Genomic DNA, 16,368 nt, shown 5'->3' on the forward strand with positions numbered 1-16,368 from the left:
CAATTTGAGGACACAAACAGGAAAAATCAATTTGCTCACCCAAGGAACAAATTCACAGCTTTGGTCTTATCACAACAGTGTTCTAATCAAGTAGGCAATGTATGAATTCACAGCTGACACAGTTGTCTTGGAAACTAACTTATCAAATTAAGTTAAGTCTCTATTTCTCTCTTCAATACTGCCTATATTTTGGGTGGCACTTATCTTCAGAATATTTAAGAGGGGGGATTGGGGGATAATAACTTAATGAATTTTCCATTATATCTCAAATTTCCATTGAAAGTAGTATCATACAAGCAAATGTTATTTAGCTGCTTAGATTATACACAAAATGATGTTTGTTTATGTGCTTTTTCTTTCTTGGCTGCTTTCTAGTTTTGCATGAAACCAACTGGCTTTAAAGAAAGAAAAGAGATTCATATTATCTCTTACCAGACCCATGAAAAGGCCAAAAATCAAGGTGGCTATCACAAAAAAGAAGTAAGAACACCAGGCAGGAACTCCAAGGGTCACTGTGAAATAGTTGTGAAGATGCTGTAATCAGAAGAAAAAAGTTAAAAAAAAAACACATATTTATAAAGAGAACTAAAAATGTTTGAATCTCCCTCTTTACCACTTTACTCAAGTCTACAATTCTATTTACATGAGCTCCCACAAAGATCATCCAGGGGATTATGCATCTATATTATTTTTCAAGAGCAAATCAGATTTTTTAACACTGAGAATCTGAGAGTAAAAATCAAGGTCGTATCTAGTAAGAGTTATACTTCCTTGAAGCTAATGACCAAACGGAACTCTGGTAGGATTGTTTATCCTTCTTCCATCATGAGATTTTTTTTTTGGTCACTATCCCCTAATAACTTATATACCTTAATACTCATAATATGATATCCATAAAAAATTTAAAGTTTTTTTTTTAAAAATTGGGCCTTTATCAATTTTTAAGTAGAACTAAATTACTGCTTATGGAACATCAACCATTTAAATGTTTCCATACTTCCTTTTTCTAGTCATATTCTTATTGCTCGACACCTAGCCCTCCTTTACAAATTTCCTAATCGCCATAAAACCTAAATGTAATAATATAAGACATTTTTCAGTTAATTCATTATGAGCAAATAAGATTTTATCAGTCTTTGAAGAAAGTGCACATCCCTTCTTGTTTACTATCCCCAGGACTCTATCTTTCACTCAAACAGTAAAAGTGAGTAAGGAGATACAATGTGAGCCAGAAGTACCACATGCAAAATCATACAGGAATTACAGACATGAACCCGCTAGTGTGGAATCAAAGCCCATTTAGACATGGACTTGAAGGAGCTATGTTGCCTCATGATGGCTTTGTGATCATCTATTTTAGGCCCTTTTAGCTTCAAAAAAATTCACTAAAAAGCCAATAGTTTTATGATATTTTTATGTCTATAGATAGGTTATCTACAGGATTACTGGGCACAGGATGAAATGGCTCCAAACTAAATGCCACCTGCAAACAGAAGTAATGACTGAATGACTTGCCCAGCACTGATGAGGTTAACAAAAACTGGCCCAAGATTCTATTTAAATATTTCCCAAAATCAAAGTTACTCAAGTATCTCCCACTGGCTTCTCAGTTTGTAACTGTCAATACAATTAGATAATATATCTGATCCTGGCTTAACTCAGAATGAACAAAACAGACTGTTAGCTGATCTAGAACAGTCTGAGATCTCTTCTCTCTGACTGTTCACTCAGCAGTAGATACACATCTGAAGACTCCTCAAGTTTTTAAATACTGACACATGTAATCAAAGTGTTCAATAAACAGTTATTGAATACATAAAATACACTAGCAAATCTTTAAACTATTCACAGGAATGCACACAACTCCTGACTTATAAAACTGTCATCTGTCTTCTGTTGATGGCACTGGTCATTGCCCTATCTTCAACCAGGGCAACTATCTAAGAATAATCTAGTTCTCTCTAGCCCAAGTAGGCAAAAGAGATATTTAGGATATAAAAGGTTGTTTTGCTCAAACTCTGTTCAGTGGAAGTTTTAAGATGCATTGTACAGTTCTATAGGAAATTTGGCATATTGAACATAGCTTATTTATGCTTATCTTGATTATTCAATGTCATCATCAAAATTAAACTCTGAAACGAGCCAAGGAATTAGAAGACATTGAAAGCCAGGGTGCATCTATGCTGACCAATGGACATATGAATTCTGTAACTTGCTTAATTAGTATCTGCCCATATAGTTGGAATGAATAACACATCCAGTTATAAGTCCATCTGGACAGTGTCTTAAGCCCTTTTGCAAAACACATGATTTAAGAAATGCTTAAGAAATTTTCTCAGTTATTTTCTAGAATTCAGTAAACGATGTGCCTTTGAATCACTGCATTGAGTCATATTCTCAGTGCATTCAGAAACATTCTCTTACAGATTCCACTTCAATTTTCTTGTACCAGCATACTCTTTAAGGGATTTGCTTGAGCTTCTTAGAGAAACTCTGCCATCTTGTGGTCTTTCTAGGTGATTACTAAAAAATTACTAAAGCCTCAATCAAGTTGTGTTTTCAAAACTGTAGCCACAAATCTTTATCGTTTACTTTGTCTGAGTCCACAATGGTTTCAGAGTACCTTTAAGACTATTAGGGTACCTGTACTAGGCACATGAAGTTTTCTGTAAACATGTTTCCAAGTAATAACTGATTAAACACGACCTATTTCAATTTTAGATTTCTGTGTTTGTTTCTTTGCCAGGCAAAGTAACTTTTCACTTGTGGAAAATACTGACCCAAGTTCAATATTATATGTGCTCATTATAAGGAAGCATCATATTATTTCCTTAAAATGCATGCAAATGTCACCTGCTGGGCCCAATACCTTATAATATTATATTTTTGTAATAGGTGACTGAATTAGAGCTAATTTTTAGCTATAAACAGATTAGAATGAGAGGACGAGATGAAGACACTGTTTACAGCAGAAAAAAAGGGGGACATTCTAACCAGTGGTCAGATGGATTTGAGGAATGGAGCCAGGATAAGGTGTCCAAGGTTCAGAGGTGGAGCATTTTATAAGATTCGCTCAAAATATAACAAAAAGGTTGAAAGTTGAAAAAAATAATTCCAGGTAGGCGCTAACCAGAAAGAAAAAATTACAGTATTAATATTAGACAAAATGACCTTATAGAATGTAAATGCAATTGCTATGTGTCAAATTTTACAATTTCTTATAAAATTAAACTTTTAGTTCTTTTAAAAAAAGTCTGGAAAGTTCAAATATATACATATATACATATATGTATATATACATATATACTGTACTTCTCAATCACTAATAAGAACATATTATTGGTTATTCAGAGATGGACCATGTTCTGTTCCTAAACGGCCTTTTCTCTGCAGTCCAGTGCATTCACACAGAATCCATCCATCCTAAACAAGGCTGTGCCCTGTGCCTACAGAGATAAAACAGCAACTCCTGGCCTTGATGTGCTCCAAATGCCACACACTGAAATCATTTGCATGACATAATGAAAAATGACAACTCCTTGTTACTAGTCAAGCTATAAGAGGTTTGAACAATTATTTATTTTCCCTGTACTGTCTTTGAAAAGAAAACTACTTTATAACAATGTGTGAGGGTCACAATTAATTTCCATCTAATCTCTTTTTAAGGCTTCCCTGATAGCTCACTTGGTGAAGAATCCTCCTGCAATGCAGGAGACCTCGGTTTGATTCCTGGGTCGGGAAGATCCGCTGGAGAAGAGGTTCCAGTATTCTTGGGTTTCCCATGTTGCTCAGCTGGTAAAGAATCCGCCTGCAATGCTGGAGACCTGGGTTCAATCCCTTGGTTGGGAAGATCCTCTGGAGAAGGGAAAGGCTACCCACTCCAGCATTCTGGTCTGGAGAATTCCACAGACTGTATAGTCTATGAGGTCACAAAGAATCAGACACAACTGAGCAACTTTCACAATCTCTTCTTAACCCTCAGAACAAATTCTCTCCTGACCTGCAGTTGTAACAGATTCTGTACTAAGCTTTTGAAGATTCCTGACACCTATTACAATTATCCTGTTGGTTTAGACAGTATATGGCTATAAGGTTTTCAGATAACTATCAAAATATATGACTCCTAAATATATTTAGTGTCAAATATTGCAACAGGCTGAATCCTTACTCTTAGTTCCTGGTTTGCAATTCAAAATTCTGAACCTTTGAATAAACTTCTCACCAATGAAAGAAAATATCAGAAGAAAACCAAATGAAACTCAAACTACATGAAAAGAGGAAAAATGCTAGTTATTTTTTAATATGATATACAAATGTCAAAAAAAGACAATTAACAGAATTTAAACAAAAAAGATTAAGTTCAAGTCACCAATTTATTTTCTGTTGCTAAAGAAAAAAAAAAAAACCTAAAGTAGGTATATCTCAAAAAGCAAAAATTATAATACAACTGGAAAACTGAGAGGCAAAATATTTCTTTTCAAATTTCTCCAAGCATATACCAACATGAACAAAAAGCAGAGTTTTCATGAGCTCCATGAACTGTTGTTGTTCAGTCGTTCAGTCATGTCCGACTCTCTGCGACCCCATGGACTGTGGCACACCAGGCTTCTGTGTCTTTAACCAAGTTCTAGAGCTTGCTCAAACTCATGTCCATTGAGTTTGTGATGCCATCCAACCATCTCATCCCCTGTCATCCACTTCTCCTCATGCTTTCAAACCTTCCCAGCATCAGGGTCTTTTCTAATGAATCGGCCCTTCGCATCAGGTGGTCAAAGTATTGGATATTCACCTTCAGCATGAGTTCTTCTAATGAATATTCAGGACTGATCTCCTTTAGGACGGACTGTTTGGATCTCCTTGCAGTCCAAGGGACTCTCAAGAGTCTTCTCCAACATCACAGCTCAAAAGCATCAATTCCTGAGCACTCAGCTTTCTTTATAGTCCAACTCTCACATCTATACATGACTTTGTATGGAAAAACCATAGCCTTGACTAGACAGCTCTTTGTTGGCAAAGTAATGTCTCTCCTTTTTAATATGCTGTCTAGGTTGGTCACAGCTTTTCCTTCAAGGAGCAAGCATCTTTTAATTTTGTGGCTGCAGTGATTTTGTACTTGTTTTGATTGTTTCCCTGTCTATTTGCCATGAAGTGATGGGACCAGATGCCATGATCTTCATTTTTTGAATGTTAAGTGTTAAACCAGCTTTTTCACTCTCCTCTTTCTCCTTCATCAAGAGGCTCTTTAGTTCCTCTTTGCTTTCTGCTAAATGGGTGGCATCATCTGCATATCTTGAGGTTATTGATATTTATCCCAGCAATCTTGATTCTAGCTTGTGTTCATCCAGCCCAGCATTTCACATGATATACTCTGCATATAAATTAAAGAAGCATGGTGACAATATACAGCCTTGATGTACTCCTTTCCCAGTTTGGAACCACTCTGTTGTTCCATGTCTGGATTTAACTGTTGCCTCTTGACTTACATACAGATTTCTTAGGAGGCAGGTAAGGTGATTTGGTATTCCCATCTCTATAAGAATTTTCCCCAGTTTGCTGTGATCACACAGTTCAAGGATTTAGCGTAGTCAGTGAAGCAGAAGTAGATGTTTTTTTAGAACTCCCTCACTTTTTCTGTGACACAACGGATGTTGGCAATTTGATCTCTGGTTCTTCTGTCTTTTCTAAATCCAGCTTGAACATCTGGAAATTCTCGGTTCATGGACTGTTGAAGCCTGGCTTGGAGAATTTTGAGCATTACTTTGCTAGCATGTGAAATGAGTGCAATTGTGCAATAGTTTGAACATTCTTTGGCATTGCCTTTCTTTGGGATTGGAATGAAAACTGCCCTTTTCCAGTCTTGTGGCCACCGCTGAGTTTTCCAAATTTTCCGGCATATTGAGTGCAGTATTTTCACAGCATCATCTTTTAGGATTTGAAATAGCTCAGCTGGAATTCCATCACCTCTACTAGTTTTGTTCGCAGTGATGCTTCCTAAGGTCCACTTGACTTTGCAATCCAAGATGTCTGGCTCTAGGTGAGTGATCACACTGTCATGGTTATCTGGGTCAGTAAGATCTTTTTTGTATAGTTCTTCTGTGTATTCTTTCCACGTCTTGTTAACATTTCCTTGAATATTAAGTTCCAAATATGACAAATGATGTATAATCATAACTTAGAAAAGACAAATACAGGAAGGTAATCACATCTAAAGATCTTTTGAAATACTTTAGAAATATATACTTAATTCCCTGGCAATTTTGTCAAATCTGGCAGGATTTAGATCACCCTACATGTAGAGATGAGGAAAGGTTACAAGACACATTCAATATTATGTAAAAGTTCAGCATTTTAACCTAAATAACAGTTCTAAGTTGCTAAGACTCAGTGAAATGATACAATCACACATAGCAGCTTCCCAGGTGGCGCTAGTGGTAAAGAACCTGCCTGCCAATGCAGGAGACGTGAGACATGGGTTTGATCCCTGGGTCAGGAAGATCCCCTGGAGAAGGTGATGGAACCCCACTCCAGTATTCTTGCTGGAAGAATCCCATGGAAAGAGAAGTCTGGTGGACTACAGTACACGGAGTCACAAACAGTCAGACATGACATTGTCTGAGCCACACAAAAGGGGCTTGCAAATTTTTCCTTAAAGGGCTACATCATGAATATTTAGGCTTGTGGGCCATATGATCTCTGTCACAACAACTCATCTCTATCACTGTGGTATGAAAGCAGTCACAGAAAATAGGTAATAAGTGAATGTGACTGTGTTCCAACAAGACATTATTAAACAAAACAGGCAGCCCAGCCTGCCCACAAGCTGAAGTCTGCTGGTCCCTAACAGATCTTTGATCTGCAGGGAGGTTATGACAACGAGAAATAAGAGGAAGTGAAACCACAGAAGCCCTTTCAGCTTTGACAAAGGGATTCACTACTTATCTATGAAAATATGAGTTTGGTCTTTTGGTCCCTGTCCAATTTTAAGTCCTTCTACACAAAGACACATTCCCACTACGACTCCAGGTAAAAGTAGTTGTGTGGCTTAAGAAGAAAAGTGAAATTATAAAACCATTTATAAGTATTCATTTTCCTATTATTTAGAAACTACCTTCTCACTCTTAAAAACCCCTCTGCTGACATAATCATAAAGGGCCTTATTTACTCACCCATATCTTGCCAGAGATGCTAAAAAGACCAGCCATTCCAGACATCCTAAAAAAAAATAAAGGCAAGGAGAATCACTGGTGATGGATAGCATAAAAACAAACAAACAAACAAAAAGCTCAAGTCACAAGGACTACTCCTCCACTTTGTGCAATACATCATCCTCTCTCCTGGATTCTCTTCCCTTCTGACAGAGCTTAGACCCCAGGGCCGTGTTCTGGATTAGTCAGAAGTAAACGCAGTCAAGTCCGCTGGTCTTTCTCGCTGCATGGTGCATGCCTGGCAACATCCCTAACACTGAGCAGCTGCAGGTCTCTGGGGGAAAGTCACACGCTCTGCCCTCACAGTCACAAGCTCAGTGGGCACCTGAGAAGGCGCCGTCCGGCTGCAATCCTCTAGGCTCGTACCTGAGATGAGAACTCATATCCTTTCTCTCCCTTCAAACTGTACACACCCTCTCCACCCCTTGCCCTCATCTGTCACTGTGCAACCTGCGGCTCTCAGGTGGCCTCTCTCACCATCCCAGCAGTACATCTAGCCTGGTGTACCCCCGCAGCCAGCTTCTTCTGTTCCAATGGAGGAAACTACCCCCCCAACCACAGTCCAAACTCTCCACTTGTGCCTTGGATCCCATCCCCTCCCTGTTGCTAATGACTTGGTTTTTTCCCCTCATCCCATTTCCTGCATCAGCAATTTCTCCTTCTCTGATGGATCATTTCACTGCATGAAAACACGTTCTACTCTCACTCATCTTTTGAAAAGAACATCACTGGATCGCAGAAGGCCCTCCAACTCAGCTTCCCAAACTCCAAAGAGGAGCCTACACTTGCTGCTCCTTCCTCCTCGCCTTACCTTTAATCCACTCAAATCCGGCTTTTGTCTTCCCTGCTGCACTCCTTGACTCCCTGTTAAGGCCAAAATGGCATCGCAGTGCTTCATTCAGTGTCCTCGTCTCAGACTTCACCTCCCCTAACCCCTCATAGACCTGAGACACAAGGGACTACTCTCTCCTTCGTGCACTTTCTACTTGCCTTTTAGGAAATCGCACACCCCTGCCTGCCCTCCTGCCTCCCTGGCATTCATTTTCAATTTCCTTTTGCTGACTCCTTCTCTACCCAGCTTCTTAACTTTGGAGTGTCTTGTGACTCAGTCCCAAGCACTTTTCTTTTTCTCTCTCCAGGTGACCCCCCTTCCTTCTAAAACTTAAAATACCATCTATATGCCTTTTGTGTGGACCAATCCCCATGCATCCAACCCGGAAGCTCTATAAAGAAGTCTGCATCTCAAACTTAATATGTCCAGTGCTGAACCCTTGATTTTCTCTTGCTCAAACCAGTAACTGGTACCAAGATCATCAAGTTCTCAAACCAAAAACCCAGGAGTTGAGTTGTGTGTGTGTGTGTGCATGTTTGCAGTGTATGTCTGATTGCGTATGAATCTTACCTCTCCTTCACCTTAGTAGAGTCTACCTTTAAAACCTATTTTATTTTTAAATAGGGAAACTATTAAAACATTTTACAGCTACATTTATACCATATACAAATCCAAATTTCATTTAAAAGTATCAACTGATAGTGGTGTTGGATTCTCATTAGCAATCACTACATACATGATCAAAGAGACTGCTTTCTTGAACTTTATTACAAAATTATTTTTATTGAGTTAACTACTCAAGTTTCAGAATACTTTAATTTCCCTAGGTATACTCCTTTCTTTAGGGCTCCTAAAGCTTCAAACAGTTGCTCCTTCCTATCTTTAAATTCAGTCCTGTCTCAGTGTAATTCAACATTTATTAACATTGATTTCAATCTTTTTCTTCTTAGCTATAATTATGATATACAGGGAAATAAAAGCCATAAAAGAAGCCTAACACTTACCAAGTGTTTTTTATTTGGGGCCATGATTAGTACTGAATTTCAGTCTTCAGGAAAGATCTGGGAAGGTGAGGACTATGACCTCATCTCCATATAGAGACTAAGAAGCCTGCTGTAAGTGGGCTCTCAGTGATGCTAAGTCACTTGGTTAACTAGTGATTGAGACAGACCTCTCCACTGGAAAGGTGGTTTTTCCTTGATAATGGCTAGGTCATTTCTGGGCTGAAATGTTGGCACCATGTGAATACCCCATTACTCCACAATCTTCTAAGAGCTTTACATCCATAATGTCAAAGGCCCTGGTCTGCATCAGGTTACTCTCATGCAGTCAATCCACACAGTTCCTATAACACTTAACTGTAAAACTGTACTTATATTCAGTATTCAGAAGGCATCTGAAGTTGTATGGCACTTAACTTTAAAAACTTTAAAGGCCTGTTCAGCAGTTATTTGTTAACAGTAAAACTGTAATTTTATTAGCAGGAGCTTGTTCAGCTGGTAAAGAATCTGCCTGAAAAAAAAAAAAAAAAGAATCTGCCTGCAATGCAGGAGACCTGGGTTCGATCCCTGGTTTGGGAAGATCCCCTGGAGAAGGGGATTTCATGGATGAAAGAGCCTGGTAGGCTATAGTCCATGGGATCACAAAGAGTCAGACCCGACTGAACAACTTCACTGGTTTCTGGAGAAGGGAAAGGATACCCACTCCAGTATTCTGGCCTGGAAAACCCCATGGACTGTACATTCCATGGAATCACAAAGAGCTGGACACGACTGAGAAACTTTCATTTCACTTCACTTCTGAATCTGTAGTTCAGTGGTTCCCAACTTTGGCTGCTTCTCAGAAACACCTGGGGCTTCCCTGGTGGTTCAGATGGTAAAGAATCTGCCTGCAATGCAGACCTGGGTTCTATCCCTGGGTTGAGAAGATCCCCTGGAGAAGGGAACAGCTTACCCACTCCAGTATTCTGGCCTAGAGAATTCCAGGGATGGAGGAACCTGGCAGGCTACAGCCCATGGGGTCACAAAGTGTCGGATACGATTGAGTGACTTTCACAGAAACACCTGAGGCTGCTTGCCCAGTAGCAGCGCAGTCTCTGGGTCAGCAGCCATGTGTGGGTAGTTTTCAAAAGTCCACAGGTGATTCCCCTGGGCAAGTGAGGATGCAAATCACTGCTCTCAATCATCATAACGGCAATTCTTACCATTTCAAAAGGCTTCCCAAGTGGTGCTAGTAACAAAGAACCTGCCTGCCAAGCAGGAGACATAAGGGACACGGGTTTGATCCCTGGGTTGAGAAGATCCCCTGGAGGAAAGCACAGCAACCTACTCCAGTATTCTTCCCTGGAGAATCCCATAGACAGAGGAGCCTGGCGGGCCACAGTCCATAGGGTTGCAAAGACTGGGACATGACTGAAGTGACTTAGCATGTGCACACACGCACACCATTTCAAATTCAGAAAGGTGCAATTTTTGCGAGTCAATAAGCTGACTACAGTTTTCTGAAAATGTGAAGAAAGTGCAACACTGTCAGTTTTCACTAGAAAACTTAGTGCTCTTGATACTCACGCCTCCTTAAGAAGAATCAAACATCACAGATGTAAGCCACACTGTATGATTTCTGGGAAATCAGGTCCACAATAGGGTATATTTTCTGCCCAGTTCTCAAAGCGATCACACTAATATTGTATAAGTGAATAAGAAGGCCCAAGACCTGGAATCCATGACTAAGAAATAAAGCTGATTAGTTTGTGGAGGGAGCAGAGACAGCTCTAGTTTGGCCTACAGGGTCTAAAACTGGCCTTAAGTAAATTTCCCTCAGAGAAGAAACCGACATCATCATGAAACACTAATGATACTCAGTTCAAACATATCCCTATACCATTTTTTTTTCCAACCGGAAATTTATTCCATTTTCCAAACTACAAATGTAAAAGTTTCAAATAAAAGCCCAAGCATTAGTCATGCCCATCTTTCTGGCCAATGTCAAACAAATATCTTTACAATAGTTAGGCATTTCAAAACCACACCACAAGGGTATGTCAACTAGAATTATGTAAGATTCACGCCTTTAACTAGTCCTGTGTTCTGCGGGTCCAGCAGGGCAGACTCTCGCCCAGCCGGCAGGTCAGGTGCAAGAGTCAACACTCCACACCCCCAACTTACTGATGAACGTCCCTGCGGCTGGGATGTGAGGCTGCGGCGGGAGGTGGGAGCAGATAAGGGCAAGGGCAGGGAAGTCTAGTTTGTTATAATAATGGCAGTGCCACTCCTGACAGTGGGGCTGCTCCAGTGTGAACCGTTTCGGCCTCAGCAAGACTAAAAACCCAGAGTCCGCCTGTGGGCCTGAGCGCGCAGCAGCTGTTAAGTGAGAGTGCCCTGGGTCCCTCTCCGCTTCTCTGCTCACAGCGCCCACCTTAGCAGGGCATCACGGAGCGGGGTGGTGGGAAGACACTGGATCCAAGGGTTCGGAGTGGCAGGGACGCTGGGAGGGCCCCGGAGCAGCACAGGAAGGCTCTGGGTGCGGAGTGAAAATGCAGAAGAGCCTCACAGGCGCTCTGACAAGCAGCTGTCAGAGGTCTCCAGGCCAAACCACAGGTACCAAGCCCTGAGCAAGGGAAGCTGACCCCCGAACACAGTCAGAGTGAGGACTAAAGACACTTAATCCCTCCATCCGAGAAAAGTCTCTGTCTCTTCAGCCTCCATGACTAAGAAGGAGGCCCAGTATGTTACTGGATTCTCGGCACTGGAAAAAGAAATGCACAGCTTCCTTGCTAAATGTGTGCCTCTCCGTCAGAGAATGACGCACACACGGGTGCGGGGCTTGCTCCTGGTGTCTCGGGTTTGCAGGAACGGCAGCAACTGCTCTGTGGGGAATCTCTCTCATTTCAGCACCTGAAGCAAAGTTGCAACAGGGCCTCCATTAGGAGGCTCCCCTAATGCCTGAGGGAGCTGTCCTAGGTGCCACCAGTGCTGTGCAGCAGAGTACTGCCACTGTTACACTCAGCACCCACTCTGCACGGACACCAGCGGTGGCCCTGCTCGGCAGGCAGAACGCAAAGCCACTCTCACTGCAACAGGACGAGGCCAACCTGCATTACTGCCCTCAACCGTGTCCCTGAGGAAGAAGCTAGAATCCTATTTCAGTCTAGTATTAATGTCTACTATAACCCACTCAAAGCAGCTTAAAGCAACCTCTAATCTTTGTTGTCATCACCAACAATCACAGGAAGGACTGAAGGAGAAAAGCCACGCCCACTGCACGAGAGAGGCCACGCCCACTGCACGAGAGAGGCCACACCCTTCCGCCTGCAACCCAGAGGGGCACAGGGCGCTTCAGCTAGGTTTTGCGCCCTCATTCCATTGGCGTGGGTAGGGTCAGACTGCATAATAATACGGTATTATATTTACGATTTTTAAAAGAGTTCTTACCTTTTATAGACACATACCAAAATATAATAAAATGACCCATTTGTTATTTGTTTCAAAACAACTGATAAAACAAGCTATAATTTGATGGTCATTATAGGTGTGTGATACGTACATGGGGGTTTACTGTACTATTTTCTGTATTTTTATGTATATTTGAAAGTTTCTGTAATAAAAAGTGAAAAAAAATTTGAGTTCTTGTACAAAAATTTGGAACAAAGTGGCTCATACCATTATGATTTTCATATGATTTATACATATTACAAGCAAAATAACATGCTGCCTTAAAATACTACTGTAATAAGGAAAAAATGCAAATGGATGAATTTCTAAAATTTCCACACATCCACTAGTAGCTACAATTTCCAAATTGAATATGTCACTCCCAAGATAAGTTAAAAGACAAACATTTTAAAAGGAGTGCCTTAAAAACATAAATTTTGCAAGGGATCACCTGCAAGTTTAAGAATTAATTCTAAGTTCTTTGCATCCTCAGAATTCATAAAGTCTCAAAAATCCTGTGGATCAGTCCCTTTTCCAGCTCACTTTCCAACCTCCCGCGGTATGAAACCTGTACATCATCCAGTGACGACACCTCCAGGTAACAGCTAGGTTGCCATGTATACTTTTCGGCTGAAGACCCAGATTCCTGTCCAAACACCTTGTGCCACCATGGCTGCTTTTCAGCAAGTTCTGCAAAATACAGTAACTCAAAATTTCCCTCAAAGTTTAGGTGAGCTGGTCTCACGATGACCCCGCAGGGGAGCCAAGGGTGGGACACAGAGTGGCAGGGCCCTGCCATCGGCACAAGCTGGCTTCCAGCATGCGGGACTGAGGTTTAAACGTATTTTAAGTCCACCCATGCTCTGCATCCCCACTGCCATCAGGCTGGTCCATACCACCTTCCCTGGGCGAGGCCGCTCCACACAGTCCCCCTGAGCCTCTGGTCACGGCCTGCACTGCTCACACCCCGGGTCCTCACCAGCCACAGGCCTGACCGTCTGCCTCCTGCCCTCTTTGCCCTCTGTTTACACTGCTCCCCCTTCTCTTTCGCTGTGCCTAACCCTGGCCACCTGACTCTTCCTCAATACACTGAGCTCTTTCCACTGTGGGGCATGTGCGAATGCTACCTCCGTTCCTGGAACAGTCCTCACCTGCTCCTCGCCCGGCCAGGCCCTGCGGTCCTGCAGACCCGATCTGCAGTGACCCCTCAGAGCCAGCTCTCCTAGTACCCATCTAACAGAGGCCCGCGCTCCCAGTCAAGCCCTGACTTAGTAAGGGTTTGTTTTCTGTTTTGTTTCGTGATTCTTTACATCCCTAATTTTTTTATCATCTGTCTTACTGTAAGTCACCCTAGGAGACCACAGGGGTCACATTTATCATGTTGACTGCTGAACATCTAGCACCAAGAATAGTATCTGCATAAAATCAATGCTCACTGATTTTAAAGAATGAAAATTTGTAGAATGAAACATCAGAGGTGAGCTGCTTTTAGAATAAGCCATGTATTTCCTATAGATGCTATCAGATCACTTATTCCTAAAATGTAACATGATTTGATCCTATTTCAGCAGGGATATTCCTTATGCTTATATATAGCAACACAAAATCAACTACAAATACCACAGTTCATTCCAAATGAAAACTGTGAACAAGGTATTATTGCTTGACCTTATCTGCCTCACCAAGCATTATACAATTTACCATCATGGCCAAAGGTTACCCCAGCAGTATTCTGTTAAGCAGCCAAAGACACCATAGGTCTTACTCTCCACACAGACAGATACTTTAGCAATTCCTTCATGAACTCTAAATTCAAGAAAAAGGTTCTCCTCTACCTTCTCAATAATTTATAAGGAAGGAGGTATGGTAAATGGTGTTCAATACCATATTTAGTAAAGAGAAAAGAGGTGACGGTGCAAAAGTTGGAGGAGAGCTCTCTGTAACCCACCTGAATCTGGATACTAAACCCTAGCATCCTAACAACCAGCTGAAACACACGGGGTCACAAAGCCAGAAACACAACATGGGCCAAGCAGGGGCATGTGTCATCTGGGAAATCAGAAGTGAATATGAAAAGAAATGTAGACTTTCAAGGTCTATGGGTTGTTAAGTTGAGACTATCTGTTCTATTAGTAACACTCTGTCATTAAAAAAACAAGTTACGTTAGAGAAGCTGGGGATTTCCAGCCAGTCAGAGGCTCAACAGATTGCCACTTCTTCTCTAAGATATAGTTCTGCAGGTCTTCGTAGACTCCTGGGCCACGGTAACGGCGGAATATCCCATCTTTTGCACTATAAATTATAAAAACAAAAAATAAACCAATTAAGATAACAAGTGTTACAGATAATAAAAATGAAAATAAGTACTGGTTTTACATGTGAACTCCACTCTGAATTTTAACTTCACTCAAAATGAAAAAAAAAAAAGAAATATTATAGTTAGGCATAAATAAGAAAGCATACACAAATACTTATTACAAATGAGAAATTCCAAAGCAGAGAGAATTAAACATTCTATTTTATCACTGCACAATTTGCGACTATAAGCAAAGTCCTTGGCAGTGGCTAATCTGTCAAGTTACTTTTTATTATTTTTGCTACAAATTATTTCAATTTTTCTCTTACATCAGCAAAACTGCAGTTGTTATCAAGTTTTAAAAAACTCTATCCACATTTCCAAATTGATATCATCCAAGTCCCTCTCCTGAAAACCGGGTCTCCCTGGTGGCTCAGTGGTAAAGAATCCGCCTGCCAAGGCAGGAGACCTGGATTTGACCCCTGGGCTGGGAAGATCCCCTGGAGAAGGAAATGGCAACCCACCCTAGTGTTCTTGCCTGGAGAATTCCATGGACAGAGGAGGCTGGCAGGCTATAGTCCATCGGGTTGCAAAACAGTCGGACACGACTTAGCGACTAAACAGCAAATGCCTTCGGTCTTCCCTCCCTCTCACCTTCTGTCTAGCTAAGCTTCCTAAGGGAGGAGTCTACACTTTCTCCTCATACTAACTCATGCACTGCTCCTGCCAGCGGGGGTCCTGGTTCCATGACTGCGTGGAAACTGCTCATACTGGGCCTCCGAGGACTCTTCAGTGCGGTGTCCCCGGAGCCTCTTCTGCCATTTCCCCTGTGTGTGTCCTGGACACTGTCCCTTCCTCCCTCCTTTCCCGGGGCTATCCTGATGCAGATGTCCTAACGGGGGTCACTGATCCTCAGCGTGCTTCTTTTCCCACCGTGTCTATTCTCTCATTGTATATATTTCAACTGTAATCTAATCCCTGGTATGTACCTCCAGTCTAGACCTTTCTTATGATCCTGAAATTAAACTATCACCTAAACTTCTCATTTGGAATTAGCATAAACCCTTCACACTATCTTTTCCATTCTGGTCTCTATCTTCCAAACTGCACTTTATTCCAGCAACTTCTCAATAGCTTTGCTAGTTAAACAGGCCTGTCAGTAAGTCACCACAGGCCCTCCCTTTCTTATGGCTAATCAGTAACCAATGATCCGACCTCCTCAGCATCTCTGGAAACCATCCCTGCCTGTCTCCTTCCCCCTCACTACCTGAACCTCTCTAGCACCATCACCTGGGATGATCCAACTGTACCTCTCAGGCCAGCCACAGAGAACTAGCTATAGTTCTCAGAAGGCATCTCCTTTTCTCCTAGGCTTTTCCATGATACATCTTCTATTTGGAAAGATCTTGTCTACCTTACCTGCTTCACATACTCCTGTTATCTATTAAGAATCATCCCACCTTTCATATCATCAGAAAAACCCTCTTTGGCCTCCTCACCTATCTGCTGCCTGAAATTAGACTCTCTGTAGTACCTGGGCACCCCTCTCTTCTGATCACTATCGTTCAGTGGAGACCAGTCTTTCTCCCTTCACATGCTAAGCTG

General features: G+C 41.6%; 1 protein-coding gene across 1 annotated transcript in view; it reads right to left on the bottom strand.

Moving 5' to 3' along the window:
• TMX4 (thioredoxin related transmembrane protein 4) overlaps positions 1-16,368 on the bottom strand; it is a 65,724-nt gene that overhangs the window by 18,417 nt on the left and 30,939 nt on the right. Inside the window, exons 4-6 of the mRNA XM_061125922.1 lie at positions 14,631-14,759; positions 7,167-7,212; positions 433-534 (exon numbers count right to left, since the gene is read on the bottom strand). Coding sequence (XP_060981905.1) covers positions 433-534; positions 7,167-7,212; positions 14,631-14,759 — 277 coding nt within the window. The remainder of the gene's footprint in view (positions 1-432; positions 535-7,166; positions 7,213-14,630; positions 14,760-16,368) is intronic.

This window comes from Dama dama, chromosome 23 (genome assembly GCF_033118175.1).
Source record: "Dama dama isolate Ldn47 chromosome 23, ASM3311817v1, whole genome shotgun sequence".
NCBI lineage: Eukaryota > Metazoa > Chordata > Mammalia > Artiodactyla > Cervidae > Dama > Dama dama.